The sequence below is a fragment of the Cimex lectularius genome, unplaced genomic scaffold (assembly GCF_000648675.2).
Source record: "Cimex lectularius strain Harlan isolate CLEC.00 unplaced genomic scaffold, Clec_2.1 scaffold106, whole genome shotgun sequence".
In the NCBI taxonomy this organism is placed as follows: domain Eukaryota; kingdom Metazoa; phylum Arthropoda; class Insecta; order Hemiptera; family Cimicidae; genus Cimex; species Cimex lectularius.
The window spans coordinates 55,515-74,305 of NW_019392769.1; the positions used below are offsets into that span (position 1 = coordinate 55,515).

At 33.0% G+C, this 18,791-nt stretch overlaps 3 protein-coding genes across 4 annotated transcripts; 1 reads left to right on the top strand and 2 right to left on the bottom strand.

The window, feature by feature from the left end:
* The first annotated feature begins 39 nt into the window (after positions 1-39).
* LOC106673355 (splicing factor 3B subunit 6-like protein) lies at positions 40-3,548 on the top strand. Its single transcript, XM_014405445.2, has 4 exons — positions 40-177; positions 3,018-3,136; positions 3,204-3,333; positions 3,390-3,548. The coding sequence occupies exons 1-4, from the start codon at positions 151-153 to the stop codon at positions 3,483-3,485; spliced, it is 372 nt and encodes a 123-aa protein (XP_014260931.1). The 5' UTR covers positions 40-150; the 3' UTR covers positions 3,486-3,548.
* A 208-nt stretch (positions 3,549-3,756) lies between these two features.
* Positions 3,757-9,111, bottom strand: LOC106673353. Of its 2 annotated transcripts, none has more exons than XM_014405442.1 (4): positions 8,881-9,111; positions 5,716-5,920; positions 4,758-4,906; positions 3,757-4,681 (listed from the first exon to the last, which is right to left on the bottom strand). In XM_014405442.1, exons 2-4 carry the CDS (start codon positions 5,897-5,899, stop codon positions 3,833-3,835), a joined length of 1,182 nt encoding a protein of 393 aa, XP_014260928.1. In that variant the 5' UTR covers positions 5,900-5,920; positions 8,881-9,111; the 3' UTR covers positions 3,757-3,832. The 2 variants fall into 2 exon arrangements, with proteins under 2 accessions (XP_014260928.1, XP_014260929.1); XM_014405443.2 differs by having other exon boundaries at positions 8,934-9,103.
* Positions 9,112-12,555: 3,444 nt separating this feature from the next.
* Positions 12,556-16,120, bottom strand: LOC106673363 (ATPase inhibitor mai-1, mitochondrial-like). Its single transcript, XM_014405455.2, has 3 exons — positions 15,850-16,120; positions 15,628-15,769; positions 12,556-12,833 (listed from the first exon to the last, which is right to left on the bottom strand). Exons 1-3 carry the CDS (start codon positions 15,903-15,905, stop codon positions 12,702-12,704), a joined length of 330 nt encoding a protein of 109 aa, XP_014260941.1. The 5' UTR covers positions 15,906-16,120; the 3' UTR covers positions 12,556-12,701.
* Positions 16,121-18,791: the final 2,671 nt, after the last annotated feature.

The following is an 18,791-nucleotide window of genomic DNA, read 5'->3' on the forward strand; positions in this document are numbered from 1 at the left end:
GTGTGAAAAGGTTTGATCGATTCCAAACAACTTGGGTTTACACTTTTACAGTACCTTACTAATATCAAACCCAAGTTCGGTGCTTGACTGCTTGCCTTGAGTCGTTGGGTGTCGTTTTGTTTGTATTGAAGAAGTGAGAAACTTTGCAGAATGGCTTTAATGCAGAGGAGAGCAAATGTAAGATTAAAATATATTTATAATTAAAATTCTAAATTATAATAATAAGCATAATAAAAAGACGAAGGTCGCGGGTTCGAATCCCGCTCGTGACAGTAATTTTTTCATCTCAACCAAAAACCTTAAAAAAAAAGTATAGTTGTATGGTCAGTTATGACAACTAAACAAATATGCATGAATATAAAATAAGTTTTACTCATAATTAAAATTAATTATTCTGAGACTGTGTTTTCTAAACTTGTTTTAGGTCTAAAGCAGTCAAAGTAATTAATAAATAATTGAACTATAAATGAAATTCAAAATTGTCTCCTTTTCTAATAAAAAAAAGTAGGCTGGTAGTATTTTCTGTTTTTATTTTCTTGGTGTTCAGGCAATTTACACTCAGACGAGAGAATTTCTAATTTTCAGATTGTTTTGGGTATTATCTTAGTTTTTGATGTATTTTCGTTTATAACTTATAAAGAAAAACAAGTGGAAATTTTTAAACATTGTTCAGATGTCTTCTACATTGATATTTGCGTTTTTGGCTTACCTTGATATTTTCTACAAGTTATTCAGTGCATTTTTGGTTTGTTTTTGTTTTTGAGTTTTGGGGTTGAATAAGAATTGTAAAAATCATTTTCTCCACTGTGACATGTAGAACTATTGCGGAACCCCTATAAATTATTATAACTTACAAAGTGCACTTTTCCCTATACGGTTAAGCACTTGCGCATCTCTTGTTGTGGGAATTGCTTTACCGAAGTGGGTGTCCCGTAACGGGGTTAATATTTCACATTCACAAACGATATGTGCCGATGTCTCAGGTTCCTCGAGACTGAGTGTCCAGAGTCAAGAAATGTAAAAGTCAGCATGTTTCTGTCTCCACTTTGCTTGTATACTTGGTGGTAGTTAATAGAGCAATGGCTGGTATAGAGGCCAATAATTATAATTTTTCTCAAATCCTGCCTGTTGAGAGAGAGGAGTTGCCTTCCTTTTTGAGACATTTAAAATCTCAGCTTGCTTCATACCTGGTGCTTTTATTCAGCGCTTGAATTTTTCTTTTAAGACATTTTTTCAATTCCAACTTAAGCCCACAGTCTAGTGCATCTAGTTGTGGTTCTGGTCCTATAGGTGAGAGGGCTGCCCCTTTTTTAGGCCAGTTGGTCGATCAGCCTATTCATTTCCTTATATACCTTCATGTCCGGGAATTTAGAGTAATCTTGTTGTGTTTTCCTATGCAATTTAGGCACTCAGAGACATGTTTGGAGTTAAAAGCATTTGTAATTAGTCCCTTGTTAGCTGCCTGATTGAGAGTATGTAAATTTGTGCACCTTTAATATTTTTCTTTATTAACTTCTGTGCACAGAGTTATATTGCTTTGACTTCAGCTTGGAAAATTGTTGGGATTAGTCCAACGGGTTTTGCTGTGTTATAGTTTGGCCCTACTACCTGTTCCTTCTTCAATCCATTTGTGTACCATATTTTGGCCCCTAACTGAAACTTGGTACTATCTTTCCTCAAAAGGCTTCTATTATCTATTACCATTTGGAAAAAGTCTGTCACAGTTGAGTTTTTCTCTCATTTTGTCAGGTACTGTTATAGCCTTCTTATTTATTATAATTCTCTCCGGAATTTTGTAGTGGTTCCTCCTTAGATCTGGCTTTATTTCCTTGTATCTCAGAAGTCGGCACTCTCAAAAGCCATATTTTGTACATAAATATTTAAGAGTGGAAAGTTATTGCCCCTTTATTATGAAGACATTGTTTTTGCATACGTTTGTCTTAAGAAGTTTCATCCTGTGTTTTTGTAAAGTAGACTTAATTGCCTTAGATAATTTTGCACTGGATAGGAGTTCAGTCTGAATTGAAATCGTAGACCATTATTTATTGTTTTTATTAATGGAAGGTGTTAACCAGTTATGCACATTACATGTTAACCAATTATTAGCTAAAAGGTGATAAAGTAGAGCATCAGATATTATTTTAAAATATTTCAAGCAATCCAAAACTTTGTTTAGTATTTCAGACCTACCATCTCCACCTTCCAAAACACTTACTGTTAGGGCAAAACGTTTTGGCTCATGAGAACAAGACAAAAAATAAAAGTTTACTCGTCCCGGGGACTTATTCCCTGTTCCATCTTTGATCCATTTGTGTACCATATTACGGTCCCTTCTTGTAACTTGGTACTACTTTTCTTCCAAAGGTCAACAGTCAGTAGTCCATTATTTATTGTTTTTATTAATGGAAAGTGTAAACAATTACACACATTACATGTTAACCAATTATTAGCTAAAAGGAGAGCATTGAATGCTATTTTAAAATATTTGAAGCAAAAACTTTTTTTAGTATTTCAGACTGAGCACATTTTCGTGTCTCACAAACTTACTGTTAAATCAAAAATTTTTGGCCCATGTGAACTAGATTAAAAAAAGTCTTGGGGTTTTTCCAAATATTCACCCTCTACTTTACACATTGTTCATTATATATTATTTATTGTATATAGCATTTAATTATGACAGTTTTAATTTAGTTTAATTTTAGAATAGATTAAGTTACAAATTATAATTGATAACAGTTTAGTTAGTAGTATAATGGTATATTACTAATGTGTGGTGTTTAGTGACCATTAATTAATGATTTTTTGGAGATTGTGAGATGTGGTCTGGTGTGACATAGGTTTAGAAAAACATTTTCTTATTGTGCCAATGTTTCAATCTTTATTGACATCATCTTCAGGCTTCAATAAAGATCGAAACGTTGGCACGATAAGAAAATGTTTTTCTAAACCTGTCACACCAGACCACATCTCACGATCTCTAAATATATTATTAATGTTGCTATATATTTTATTTTTAGGTAAGGTTGCCACCTGAGGTCAATAGAGTGCTTTACATTAGGAATCTCCCGTACAAAATAACTGCAGAAGAAATGTACGATATTTTTGGAAAATACGGTGCTATAAGACAAGTTAGAGTGTATGTATCACACTTTTTTCTAATAATAGCCTGGGAGTAAACATTAATTTTATTTTTTTATTTTTAGAGGTAACACACCGGAAACACGAGGCACTGCTTTTGTCGTATATGAAGACATATTCGATGCTAAAAATGCCTGCGACCACCTGTCTGGATTCAATGTTTGCAATCGTTATCTCGTTGTACTTTACTACCAGGTAATTTTTTTTCTAAGCTTAGAAAATTACCAATTTCTAATTTGTGTTATTTTCAGGCGAACAAAGCATTTAAGAGAGTTGATATTGATAAGAAGAAAGAAGAACTTGACAAAATGAAGGCAAAATATGGTATCAATACCGAAGAGAAATAAAACTTTTATTATATGTATATATTTATTATTGTAAAGCTATTTTATATTTGTAATAAAACATTTGTAATTATTATACTTTGCTAATTAAATTATTTTTATCAGTGTTTACCCCTGATTATTTTGTTTTAAATTTTTATGAATTGCATTTATTATTTATTGTATTTTACTATGGTTCAAACATTTATTTACTAAATTTTCGTTAATTTATGTAAAGTCTAGGATATGGTTTATATCTTAAAATTTAAATTAATAAGTAATAAAAAGGCAGACAATCATTAAGGGACAGTTTATTTATTTATAAATATTTTTATAGCCATTTTTCAGGATTTCTTTAAAGTTCTCGAGGCTCAGTGGGCTGTACTTTTAGTTGGTTTTTTTAAGATTGACTTCTTTGGTGTCAACTTGGGCATTTCAGAATCTACCTTTTGTTTCAATCCACTAATATTTTGGAGAAGTTTCGAGGAAAATCCATGTTTCTTTGCCGACTTATTGTCAGTGAGCACCAGTTTATTTAAAGCTTGAACTTTTGGCTTTGAATGCATCGAGCATGTATCGTCACGGAGTAATTGCAGTATACCTTCTCTCTTCTTGTTTAAAGAATCTCTGTATTTTAAGGGCGAAAGTGAATTCACTGTGTCAGACAGTAATTTTTCAGCTTTAGACAGTTTGGTGGGTTCTTTGTCCACCTCGTCCACTGCGTTCGTGTTATGGCGTAGGGAGGATTTTCTGTTTGTTCTGATTTTCTCTTTGAACGATTCAGTCTTCGCATTCTCGCCTTTCATCCACTCCGCGACTTTCTTTTTAACTCTAAGTAGTTGTTCGTTGTTTTGATCGGGCGAGTCGAGTATTCCAGCATTTTTCAACTCGATTAATTTCTCCTCCAAGTCAGCATATTCAGGGAAGTATTGCTCCTTTGGTATATTAGAATTTTCTAATTTGTTTCTTTTTGGTGGCATTGATTTTGTCGATGAAATACTCCTCAGTTTTTCAAATCTGTTCGTACGCGCATCAAAATCCGATCTGTATCTACATTCTAATGAACTGTCTGACGAATCGTGCATATCCAGAAAACTCAGGTTTTCCACCTGCTTCAGACTATTTTTATAATTGTATTTCTTTAATATTGATTCTTTATCTCTAAGATTCATCGGATTGTCTCCTACCGATGTATTTCCACCGTGTGCTCCATCTGCTAACTTTTTTTCTCCTGAAAATGACCAATGCTCATATTTTTGACGTAGACTAAGTACGGTGTTTGTAGAATAAATTCACCTGGGATCTCATTTTCCTCATATACTCTTTTATGCGTGAAGTCAACTTTTTATGATTGTCCTCATCATCTTTGAATGATTTTTTCTTAAAGTCTCCTGAATTTTGTGGGTTTGAAAGATGTTCATTCGTTTTTGTATCCAAATCAGAATCTGTAAAACAATTACAAAAATATATATTTTACAAATTAACTGAACAATTGGACATTATACATATTTTTAATTTAACATGTTTAACTTCTTAATCATCTACCTGTTCTCTGTCTATATTCTCAATAGTTTTGGCATATCTTCAATGTTTGGTCTTTGTTATTTAGTCACATCTTTTTTTTTTAAACTGTGTGAACTTTAAAAAGGACATAAATGACAAAATAACAGAACATCCCATAAAAATACCAAAAGAGACTGACAGAAAACATTAAAAAAAAATAGAAATATCACCTTTTAAAGCTATATGAATATAACATTGATTGTCAAGCAGCATTAAGGACAATTGGTACTGTTTGTCAAATGTGTTTCAGTATTTTGCCATCTTCAATCAGTCAGTATAAGCTTAAAACCTGAGCTTTGAAGTAGTGGGGATAAATAAACCAAAAACTTTTATAGTGTACTACCAGTATGAATTTCTAGCAATGTTGTAGAATTGGGGTGTCGGTAGCCACAACGATTTAGGTGTTAACACAGTGCTCATTACTGTAACATAAAGGTCCTGTGAAGCATTCAAACCCAACATACATTTTTTTTTTCAAAAACACTGACAATCCGAGGGTTCATAAGACCTCTGCTGTTGCAAACCCTTCTTTTTTTCTTTTTTTTTTTTCCAAATAGAGATCTGTACTATCGACCCTCCAAATGAGGAAAGGTCGACTTATTTCAAACCCAACTTAACAGCTATTCCCATCAGACAAGCCTAGGACTTTACACATCATCTAGCAACATGAGTCCCCCCCCGCACAACTTACTGCTGTCATTAGAGGAAAACTCTGCTTCTAAATCAACAGCTTCATTTCCTGAGGCTGCTGAGCTGTCCTCAAAGAATCCATCGTAGAAGGTGTCAATGCCGACGCTTTCTTCTTCAGCATCTCCTGCACCCTTGCTCCCAGAACTTTGCGGTAGCGAGTCTCTAAAGCAGTCACTTGATGACATCTTTGTTTCTCTTGACAATGGCTAAAAAATGTTTGAATAACATTGAAAAATATAAAATAAGTACGATTTGAAGTCTTATTAATTAAACTAATTAACTAATGTAAGATCAAAAGTATACAGATCTTATTTTATTAGATTAAAAAATAGAGTAAACTATTACTATAAAGTAAAATATAGAGTGACATTAATTCCAAACTCTGGGTTACTTTTTCTCTCTGATACTTGAAATAACTGCAGAAAAATAAAAAACTTAGTATAACATTAAATATAATTATTAATTATAAATGAATAATATAAAAAATTGTAGTATTGAAATACAGAAACCAAAAAGCTTAAAGAAATAACTAATACAATAATAACCATCTTCTTAGCTTGGAGCTCTGCGTCTTTAACATGCATTTGCAGAAAAATTATACATTCATTTCCATGTTTTTTTATTGTAGAATTCTTACTACAGTGATATTCGCAGCATTTACAAAATGATTCTGTTAAGTATGTACTATTATGGTGCAAATTTGTTTTTAGATAACTATATTAGTAATAAAAACTTTAAAGCAACTTTTGCTTTACAAACTGCAAAACTTTTGGTTGACAGAAATCTAGTTCTGATGTCATAAAAAAATTATACCCAATGTATAAACAATACCCAAACACAGTGCTACAACTAATAAACTAAATATTAATTATATTACTTGAAGGAAAGATAAAATTTAAAAAAGAGCTTTTTTCTGCCTCTGAATCACTGTAATGATGATGAGGAGGATGCAGCTTGAGTCTTTTGACTTATTGTACTTTTCCTAGTTACTTAGTTCAGTTCAATTGACGCATCCTTCTTTTATAAAATAGTAAGTTATTGACTGTTATTGTTGCAAATCTTTTTCTTGTGTCTTTTTTGTATCCTAGGCATGTCTTCGTTGCTTCACATTCAAAGATTATATGGGTGGCAGTTTCTTCCTTATTGCATAACCTACTAATAGGGTCATCATTGAATATACACAGTATGTTTAGTGGTCTATTGACCAAATTACTTCTTTCAATTAATTAATCTTTTTATGTAAGGTTTTGGTTGAATATACCTCCTATTTGTGTAGATGTTTTCTCCAACGCCATTGACCAGTTAGACTAACCATAAACCATTCCTTTATTTTACCCTATCTAACTAGTAATAAGTTTACCTGTATTGCTGAGGGTGTTTTTAATCTTTAAGTTTACTTTAAGTTTAGTTTTATCTAAGGTTCTGGGCCTAGATACATTCTCTAGCCAGTCTGTTCATTACCCAAAACTCTTTTGTACCAAGGCACCCTAGACAGGTCAGGCTGTAATGGTTTCCTTGGTTCTGGAAATTTTGGAAGAATCCACTGAGTACTTTATATGTGACCTTTTTACTTGCTAATGTTTTCAGGATTTTTTTCTGCCAGTGTAAGATTTTATAAGATTGTAAGCACAAGTATTAATAGAATGTACTTCAGGTTGAAAGGCCGAGGTGCTCTTCTACAATGAACTTGCTCATATTTTGGGCTTGCACCAATTATACCAGACATAGTTTCTTTCCCGGCTTTGGAGCCAACTGTATACTATATAATTGTATTGTATTTTCTCTTGATTTCTTCTTCCTTGTTATATGCCCGATATGTTTAGTTTTAGCAGTTTGATTGAGCTTTTCCTAGCATCTCCTTTTATATGGTAAGTTTAATAGTGTTTCTAATTCATTAATGCAGTCATAGACATTGCCTACACACTGCATTATTTTTGGGTCACTTGTTAACTTTACCAGATTAAAAACATAATAGAATATCTTATATCTTATCACTGCTGTGTATTAGCCAATATGCCATTTTCATCTTAGTCCCCAAGGTTCTTCTTGTGGTCATTAGTAATATTTTACTTTTGGTTATGATATGTTTTAGGTGAGTGTTTCAGGTTAATTTCTTGTCAACGATGATTCCTAGGTATTTAAGTTCATTTTTTAACAGAAACACTTCATTTTAAAACCATGGGACTCCTATTTTTTAAGTTTTATTTCTGGATAAATGTTATTTAGTGATTGTTATTATTTGAGGGGCTTTGAGGACCATTGCTCTATCAATAGTTGAAAGGATAGTTCTACTTACCAACTGTTTTTGGTCAGGCGTAAGCATGATCAGAAAATGCGTATTTAATGCAAAACGTCTAAATAACTGTCTAAAACAGTTTATAAGTAGAACTATCTTTTTCAACTATTAGGTATACTCACTCCATCATAAACTTCTTTTATTGCTCATGTTGAGTTCTTTTTGGATGAGCTGTTTTAATTCTGTGGCAAAAATATGAAAATATTGTCTGTTTAGCCTTGGGTGTCGATTCCACTTTCATTTAATTTGCTAAGGTCATCCGCAATCACATTCTACAGGAGAAGTGCAAGCATTCGTCCTTGTGGACACCCCCTCGTCACTACTGCTGGGCTGCTACACTATTTCATGTAACATGGAGGCCTGCACTTTTCAGCTTTTTAGCATAGTTTTTTTATCCATCTATAAAGGTCTGTCAGTCCTCGCTCGTCAAGGAGATTGATTCAAAAGTAGGGTAGTCAAATACTCCTTCAATATCCATTAGTTCCTAATTGCTATTTCTTGATCTGTGATGTTTTTGCTCCGGAAAAAATAAAAATTCATAGGAGTTTTCTGAAAATAAACTGATAACTAAACTAACTAACTAAATAACTAAATTGTAAGAAAAATGAGATATCCTGTCCTTAAAATGATTTTAAGGTACAAAAAAATGATAAAAATCCATTTTTTATTCTATTAGATTATTAAAATAAGTTCAAAACGGGGATAAACAACGTATTTGTCACATGTGTGACAAAAGACAAGATGAAATCGATCGTCCAACATCAAACTTCGCTGTGCTCTTATTAATTCTTTTGTCATTGTCATTCATTTTGTCACAAATACAAATAAATACCTTTTCCTCTTTGTCATAGATTTAAAACTTACACTTACCTTACTATTATTTTAATAATAATAAAAAAACGTAGGACAGGATCCTGGCTCACCAAAAGAACATTACTACTCAAAATGGAGACAAAAGAAGGCCGAATTGAAAAACGTACTAAAAGTTACTAACAACGAAATATTTTTAACAGAGGTGTGTTTTTACGTAATTTTAACCATATCTACGAACAATACGATTAATTGAACCATAAAACAAAACATATTACTTTTAAAATACAGCGTTTTTAAAAACGAAAATGTGTTTTTTTATATTTTAAATTACTATAACTTTTACAAGTTTTTTTGGCTTTAAAGGTAGGCATTTTCGATTATTTGACATTTTAATATTTTTGAAATGTTTGTATACACTCGCAACAAACGCACTAAATAAAAATAAACCAACTTTATTAATGCTTTCCGCATATCAACAAAGTCCCCAAAACCGCCTGTACCAATGATGATGGTGTTTGTGTTATTATGGTTAGCTTGTGAGAACGTTAATTGTTAATAAACTGGTAATATAATTATTAAATAGATTGTGTGGAAAGTCTTTTTTCTCAGTCTGAAATGTTAGAAACCATTCCGACGAGGACGTGAAACGGAATCGTAGCAAAGAAAGAAATGTAGTTTGGTTGTTTTCGACCATTTTGGTCTCTCAGACGCGTTCGGCTTCTCGTCATCTTCAGTGCTGAGTGCCCTGTCCTTCCACCTTTCACGAAAACAGAAACGACAAAGATCAACACAGGGTTAAGCAGACCAAAATGGTCGAAAACGACCCAAACCAAGAAGAAATCTCACAAGGAAAGAAACGTTATAAAAAGAGACCATGAATAACAAAGTTGCAATGGTTTCTATTTTGAACCTACGACTTCAGAATCGTTTTGAACATTTGCTTCTGGGAAGAATTCACCCAAAATCAGATGTTGAGGATCATCAATCAAATTGAAGTGCCAAATGTAGTGCCAGTGTTAATGTCTGCTTACACATCATCATGACCAACCATACTAATCTACTAATCACAAACTAATTATTGACCTTACATGACCTTTCATTAACCTGAAGAATTAATTAATCTGCCTGTCGTTGTAAAATATGAACCATCCTCCATCACAGAATGGATCCAAAAAAGGAGAGTGGATAAACTCTAGAGGTGCTAGATATAGCTTATGCTAAAACAACACTCCCCAAAAGTGGCAAACTCACTGCTACAGTTAGAGAGGGCTAAGTACAGAGGACTAATAGGATTATATACCGGTTGGTGGTTACTGGCATCTAAGAAAGCATCCTCATAACATGGGTACATTCAATAATGATCCCATTTGTAGGTTAAGCGATGAGGAAGAAACAGTCACCTATATCGTCTCAACGACAATCAATGATCTAGTACTTAGGAGAAGGATAGAGTCAATTGCATTGAACTAAGGAACTACGAAAGTTCAATAAGCCAGACGACTGCAGTACTTGAGGAACACCCCAATTACTAGTATCTACCATCATAATCATCATCAACATGTACTTTCAAAATTTTGATCTAGCAAATCCTTTAAGCCCCACGCCATCAATTTTCCATGCTGAGGTCCATGCAATAAAACTTTGCACACAAGAAATACTTTAAAAAGTATTAAACAGTGCACAATTATACATCTCAGATAACCAAATGACTCCTCCATCTTCAGTACAAAGCTGGTCTGGGAATCTATTTCCTGAGAAAACAAAATAACTTTGATGTGGGAACCAGGATATATGTTTAAAGGCAACAAACAGGTGGACAAACTAGCCAAAGCAGGAGCAGCTCACACTCCCTGGATCAGAAGCGCAATTTGGCACACCCCAAATCTAAAATCGAAATTGAACAATTGGATGGAGAAAGAGTTGACCACACACTGTATGCATTAACCAAGTGCAAAGCGATAAAAGAAGTTCCTTGATGGGAAAACAAAAACTTCTCTCTCAGAAGGCAAGAATTAAGGAAAATAGGTCTTTATACCGGTGATTGCCCATTTAATTACCACTCCAAAAAATTGGAAAAATGGACAGAAACATGCAGACTCTGTCATGAAGACAGTAATGCAATTTTTGAGGCTTGGAAATAAAAAGGGGAAACCAGTCCTAGTGAGTAGTGACCTCAAAGAAGAAAAAATAAAACTATGCACCTCAAAATTGGGTACTCAATACAATAATATTGAAGTACTGATTTTAATAATTAGGTGTTTTAGTTGATTTTATTCATTCTTAACAACTAATAACTCTTAGCCTTTCAATGACCCTACATTAAATTTTTATTAACACAATGACCTGTAAGTGCCCGACTTTGACTTGGTAGTATTAAACCCATAAAACCACAAGACCAGGTAGTGACCAACATTTACCTAGTCAATAATTGAAAATGATAGTTCTACTTGCATCATTATAAGTTATCATAAGTATATCTGTATATTTATATATATTGTTTTTTACATAGATTGTAGTTAACCGAATATAATCTGGATGAACATTTACTGTTTGAAATCTGGATCCCTGCAAAACAAGTTTAGTTCTCTATATAAGTAGTCTTATCCTGTACTGCCTAGTATTAACCTGCCAATGCGTCTTGTAGTTAATTTATTAATCTAGTTATGAAATTTTCCTTTTGTTCTATACATGGAGAAATGTAGTGTTGGTTCGAGTTGGCGAGATGTTCTGTACTTAATCATGTTGGCAGATTCCATCCTAATACATATGCAGAAAAAGGGTGTTTCCATCCAAATTGCTACAGATTCTGTGGTTAGGTTATTTTCAACTGTTTTAGTCCTCTGGTTTGTTTCCATTTCACCATTGGATATGCATACAAACCCAGCGCTTAAATATGGTTGAAACGCATCTGACAATCCATACTGACAAGGATATTTTAGCTATCGGCTAAAACAATAGAATACAACCAAAGTACAGGTCCATAAATACAAAGACAAAATGAAAAAAATTTTCCGTTCCAAGATTCTTTAAAAATCAGAGAAAAAAAATTGAAAATATATTCAGGTGAGATGCATTTTTGGTAAGAGCAAAATGGTGCCAGCCATCATAAAGAAAAGGCCAACCGGGCTAATGCCATATTGTCATGACAAACAAGACAAATATGTTGTCAAATATGGATCCTTAGCAACAATATTATGATTTTCCTTCCTTCGCAACTCTTTGTATTTGGTTTTTAGGATTTACAATTTCATTTTTTTCTTAATTCACCAAGTATTGTAAAATTAATGGTTGGTCTAATAAGACCAGTTTTAATAAATAAATTTAATTTAAAAAAATTCACCAGTGCTATCAAAATTGAATATTATTGGATAATTTTCTAAAAAGTATGTTGTTGCCAAGTGTAAATATAATTATTCAGAAATCGTGAGATGCGGTCTGGTGTGATGTAGGTTTCAGAAAAAGCATTTTCTTTATGGTGCCAATGCAGAAACAGAAAAGCGTAAAATAGAAAACAAACACTTTCAGTGAGTAGAAATACTTTGAGTGAATATAAAAAATTTTTTCTTCATTGTATAAATTCACTTTTTTCCACATCCTACATGTTTTTGTTAAATTTAAACAATGTTTGAAACCTACATCACACCAGACCGCATCTCACGATTTCTAAATAATCATCGACTAACTGTCACTAATCACCACACATTTCAATTAGAAAGGTTATTAAACTGCCTATGTATTACTAGTGTATTTATTCAATCATATTTTACATTAGCAATTAACAATTTCAAAAAGAATGAATAAAGAGCAAAAATAGTCATTTATGACCTGACTTAATTGCATTAACACTACAAATCAATTAAGAAAACAAAAAAAAAAGTCTATTTCTTCTCAAGGTTTCCCATCTGGTTTTTACATCTGTCGATGGCCTCCTGGTGCCTTTTGACTTGTTCTTCATGGAAGGTGATCTCACTGTCCAATGCATTTTTCAATTTTTCCAATTGCTGTTTTTGCTGCAACACAAAGAACAAAAAAATGTTAACAAATGCGCTGTTTTTAAAAGGTAGAAAGGACCAAAATATTCGCTGCTGATTAAAGCCTGTACAAAGTGACAAGTATTTACTTTTGAAACATAGCAAGCCAATCTAGTGATAAGATCTGACTGGTTCCAATCTACCATTCAGTTTACTAATGAGGAAAAGCTTTCAAATATAACAACCCTTCCAATACCAGCCGTATTAAGTCTACATACATATGGTGAGTGTATTTTACAGCATGAATTTGGGATTTTCAATAAAAAAATAACATTACTTCTTTCTAAATTAATTTAACATCAGATGTGTATATGAAATTAAAATTAAATTTAATCGTAATATAAATACAATTTTGCACTCTCGAAGCAAAACTGGATAAGTAAAAAATATAATATTTCAGGACTACAATTTTAAAGTTAAGAATTTTGGAACAACTTCAATTTTTGTAATGACTTTTTTTTATTTTTTTTTTTTTTATTGTGCTTTCATTTCATCTTGACTTTTTGTTACTAATCACATTACGCAGTGACACTTATTACACAAATTTAGGGGTTGTCAATTATACCACCACTTGCAGTTATTCACATATGACTTTAATTTGCTATGTGGGTAAAATGGATACATTAAGCGACTTTATTTTACTGGTGAGATAACTGTACAAATTCACTGACGAAAAAAATGCTAATTCAAGCAGATACAAAATAAATAAAGAAATTGTTGTCGCACAGACACGTATTCATTAGGACATTAGGTAAATACACTAATTACATTTCAGTATAAAAAGTTTACAAATAGACAAATAGAATTATCAAAATGTGGGTTAATGTTTCGATATGTCTAAAAAGGCACATTGCAATTAAAAGGAAGCAGTATCTTTCCCATCAATTGATCAATTATAGTCTATCAGGCCTAAACACTTACTGTAATATGCACATATGCCAAAATTTGAATTAATTATTTAATTAGTTATCTGGTCATTATTAATTATTATTTCCAATTTGTATGCAAAGACGGTGAGAAGAAAAATCAGTGCCACGAGCGGGACTCAAAGCTGAAGGTCATGGGTTAGAGTCCTGTTTGTGTACAAATTGGAAAAAAATTAATTATGAAAATTATAAAAAAATTTACTGAGTGTACAGAATTTGGATGACTAGTGGAAAATGAAAACATTTTTTTTTTAATAATTATAATGGGCGTTTCAGTCTCATTGGCATCCTCAGCCCAAACGAATCACTCCCCAATTCTTGTTGCTCAATACCCAAATTTTGAGCAGAAAATGTTCATTGTCTGGAAGTACAAGGTATCCAAAATGCATGCTTTCCAGGGATCTTTTACCAAGAAATCTGATGGAAGGAAAACATCCTGGTTGAAAAATATCACACTGGTCTAACCATATATTATGAGTGATTTCAAAAGGTAAAATTTTGAAATAACACAACCTCAGAATAATTCTTGCCAAAATGGTTCCTGGAGGAATATGTTTTTCTTTTTCTAATTATATTTATTTTGTATGATTTGTTGTATCTTCCACGGTTTTATAATTGAGAGAGAAAATTAATACCAGATGTTCCAGGCTTAAAGTTTTGTTACAGTATCAAATGGGTCACTTCCCAATTTTCACCTCCAACACCCGGATTTCAAGTAAAAATATGTTAGTCAAACTATACAAGTTTTCTATGAGTAGTTTTCCACGTAGATTGTACCAAGAAATCTGGTAGGGGAAGAACAGTCCTAGTTGAAAAATCTCACAGTGGTTTTAACTATTAAATATTTTGGTAAAATTATTTCAAAATGTAAAAAACTCAAAATATCAAATAGACTTCAGAATAATTCTTGTCAAAATGGTTCCTGGAGAAAGATATCTGCTTTTTTTTCCAATTCTATTTATTTTGTATAATTTGTTGCATCTTCCACGGTTTTGTAATTGAAGTGGTAGGTGGAAAATTAAAACCAGATGTTCCGAGGCCAATTTGGCCAAAATGGTTCCTGGAGTTGGATGTTTATTTTGTATTGCTGTGTCTTCACTGTTTTATAATTTCCATGTATAAAGAAAAATTACAACCAAGTGTTGTGATAAATTTTTTAAATTTTAATGGACATTTCGTGCTAATAGCCCACCATCAGCAACCCAAATGAGTTACGCCCTAACCATTCTGCATGGTAATATCGTTGTACACTACCTGCTTGATGATGATGATGATGGATACTAGGAAGCGGAGTTTGTGCTCCCTCCACAGGCACTACAGCCTTCAGGCTTATTGTACCTTCCTAGTTCAGTCATCAGTGCAATCGACTTAATCCTTCTCATCAGAAGTATTAGGTCATCGTCTGTTGCTGCTACAATTTTATTCCTTTGTTTTTAAAATTTTGTTTTGGTATGGTTATGTCTCCGTTGAGCCGTGCTTCGCATTCAAAGTTGATGATACGGGTGGCTGTTTCTTCTTGACTGTTGCTGAGATGACCTGCTTAGTCTGATTATGAGCATCGTGAACCCAAGTTTGTGAGTTGAAATCTTAGTTTTCAACTACCAAACATTTTATCATTTGAAGATTCAACTCAAAATTGTCATGACTGTAGAAGAGCTTTTTCTCATGTAGGAAAGCTGAACAAGCTCATTCAACGCATACTTTTGCTTTAGCAGATGTGTTCAAATTTTTATTGATATTTCACAAGATTTTGCATGATTTTTTTTATGTACTATTAAAGTTAATTAGTCGTATAACTTTAATTATATATAGTTAGTAAGTTGCCTGTATTTATCTAGTATAGTTACCTGTTTGTAAAAATACTCTTCCTCATGGGCAGCCTCTTTTTTACCAAGAGATCCTCCTGCGCTGCGAATAGCACCACCTCCTCCGCCTCCTTTGCCGGCCCCGGAGCCCAAGTCACCCAGTTGGCTCATAAAGCGCAGATCCCTGAATAAAACGCAATAAAAAATATATATTTAAAAAAAATTGGCTCGCTCTAAACAGGAAATATCGCACAATACGCCCACCTCAGAGAGGAAATGCCTTTCAAAAGCTTTCCAGCGGAGTGCTGGGCTGATGACATTACAAAAGAAATAGTTGGAAACGAGAAAAACTTCAGTTCAATCCGACAGGGACTGGTAGTTTCGATATAGAACTTTCAACTTATCAGCTAGCCCGAGACTTTGCCCAAGAATAAAATTTCCTTGATTTCTCAACGGCGAAATCAAGTCGGTGATAAATCTCTCTAAAATCCTTCAAAACTTATTTAACGAATTAAACTATATATAACCTTAATATAAAAGACATTGTCTTAATTAATTAAATTATATTTTTGTTAATACAATTTTACAATATTTGCAACAGATTGCATCATCTGATCAGCTGTGCTTGATCAAAAAGTATTCTAACGCCTTACAAACGGCAGAGGAGCCATGTTCAATAACGGTCTGTCTAGTTTGAAAGTAACACAAGGATGCAAATAGTAAAAAAAAAAAAAAATCACGAAATTTATTAATAAATCGCCTCCTCTCGTACTTAATAAAATAATTTATTATTGGAAATATTCAAAAATAAAACTATTTTTAAAAGTAAATTGCTTGAATAATTTTTTCCACATTCAAAGTATGTCATGTGTGGATCAGTTTAGGTGCCAATCCATGAAAATGTATTCTTGTATTTGCCACTTTGTCTGAAATTTATTTATTTATTATTAACGGATAAAAAACACAGTTACAAATAGATAACATGTATAATTTTGAAAAGCAAATTGTTTATAAATCCCCTAATATAGAATTACACAGTATCTTTTTACTGAAACTTAAAAAAAGAAATCGCTCACAACTTGTCAATTTTAATTCTGGCATTGGTTTTATTAATTCTGGATCTCCACAGGGGACCATCTCAGGTACTCTTTTATTTTCCGTTTACATCAATTATATATCTTTTGCTTTTACTTCCCTATCATTCCACCTATTTCAAATCACTGCCAGTTATATATCTTTTGTTGGTGACTAATCTGACCCTCTGCATTAATAGATTTAAGTTTAGCTAAGTTGTTAGCTTTCCTCAAACAAAACCTTGACTCATCCAAAAACTCGATTTTAGTCCAATCTTGCTCAGATCAATTGATATGATTTCTTTCAAAATTTATCCAAGCTGTTCTGTCCCTTGTTAGAAGCTCTGAAGTCATTATTAAGGAGTACATTTGAAAAAATAAAACAATAATCTTGCTGCGATGTGACACCATGGTGACCTGATCCATGCCTTCTTGAGTAATCTCCTGTATCTTTGTAGTGATGGAAGACCCTTGGACAATTGCTCTAGAAATGTTAAGCACCCTGGCCACACGTGCTTGATTTCTTCCATCTTCTAACAATGCTATGATTAATTATTGGGTTCATGAGGAACGGTCAAAAATGAGATATTTAAAAAAAATGCCTTTTTCATTTTTTAACGATGACTCGAACTTTATTCGGGTCATAAAGTGTGGTGTTATATTGTGTGAAATTGTTGAGCAGCAAATTGTTAGCACAACAATTTCATACAACACCAATATGGCACCTCAGGAATAACACCACATTTTGTGCCCTGAAGATGATCTGAATAAAGGTCAAAACATTATAAAAAAATGAAAAAGGTGTTTTTCTAAACTACCTCATTCTTGACTGCTCCTCACGAATCCAACAATTATTAAATAACTGGTCACTTTAAAAAATCACCTTAAAAAAAGTTACTTTTCCTTTTTTTAAACATTTTTCCAATTCCAACTTAAGAACACATCTGGTGCACCTAGTTGAGGTTCTGGTACCATGGGAGAGGACTGTCCCTTTTTTAGACCAGTTGGTCAAGGTACCCACTGAGAGTGTGTAACTCTGTGCACCTTTAATATTTTTCTTTATTAACTCCTGCACAGAGTTATATTACATTACTGTCAGTTTGGAAAATTGTTGGGATTAGTCCTAGTACCTGTTCCATCTTCAATCCATTTGTGTATCATATTAGGGCCCCTTCCTGAAACATGGTACTATATTAAATTCACTAATTTCGTGGTCCTCTTGGCCAATTAATATATTACAATTAATTAAGGTTTTTAGTTGAGATAAAAAAGTCAATGGCACGAGCGGGATTCAAACCCATAATCTTCGGCTAGGTACGCCACTCCTCTACCACTTGAGCTATCGTGGATGGATCAAGGTCATGATAGCTCAAGTGGTAGAGCAGTGGCGTATCTAGCCGAAGATCATGGGTTTGAATCCCGCTCGTGCCGTTGACTTTTTTATCTCAACTAAAAACCTTAATTACTTGGTACTATATTTCTTCCAAAGGCTTCTATTATCTATGACCACTTGGGAAAAGTCTGTCACAGTTGAGGTTTTCTCTCATTTTGTCAGATACCATTGCAGCCTTCTTATTTATTTTAATTCTCTCCAGAATTTTGTGGTGGTTCCTTCTTTATTTCCTTGTATCTCAGAAGTTGGCACTCTCAAAAGCCATATTTTGTACATAAATATTGCATTATTAAGACATTGTCAGTGCAAACATTTGTCTTAAGAAGTTTCATCTTGTGTTGTTTGCAAAATAGACTAATTGCCTTAGATAAGTTTGCACTGGATATGAGTCAGTCTGAATTGAAATAGTCAGAAGTCTGTTATTTAGTTTTTATTAATGGAAGGTGTTAACCAGTTATGCACATTCCATGTTAAACAATTATTAGCTAAAAGGTGATAAAAGAGAGCATTGGATATTATTTTAAAATATTTCACAATCCAAAACTTTTTTTTAGTATTTTAGATCTCGCATCTCCACCTCTCAAAAAACTTACTGTTAGGGCAACTTCAAAACTTCATGAGAACTGGACAAAAAATAAGTTTACTTGTCTCGGGGACTTATTCCCTGTTCCATCTTTGATCCATTAGTGTACCATATTACGGCCCCTTCTTGTAACTTGGTACTACTTTTCTTACAAAGG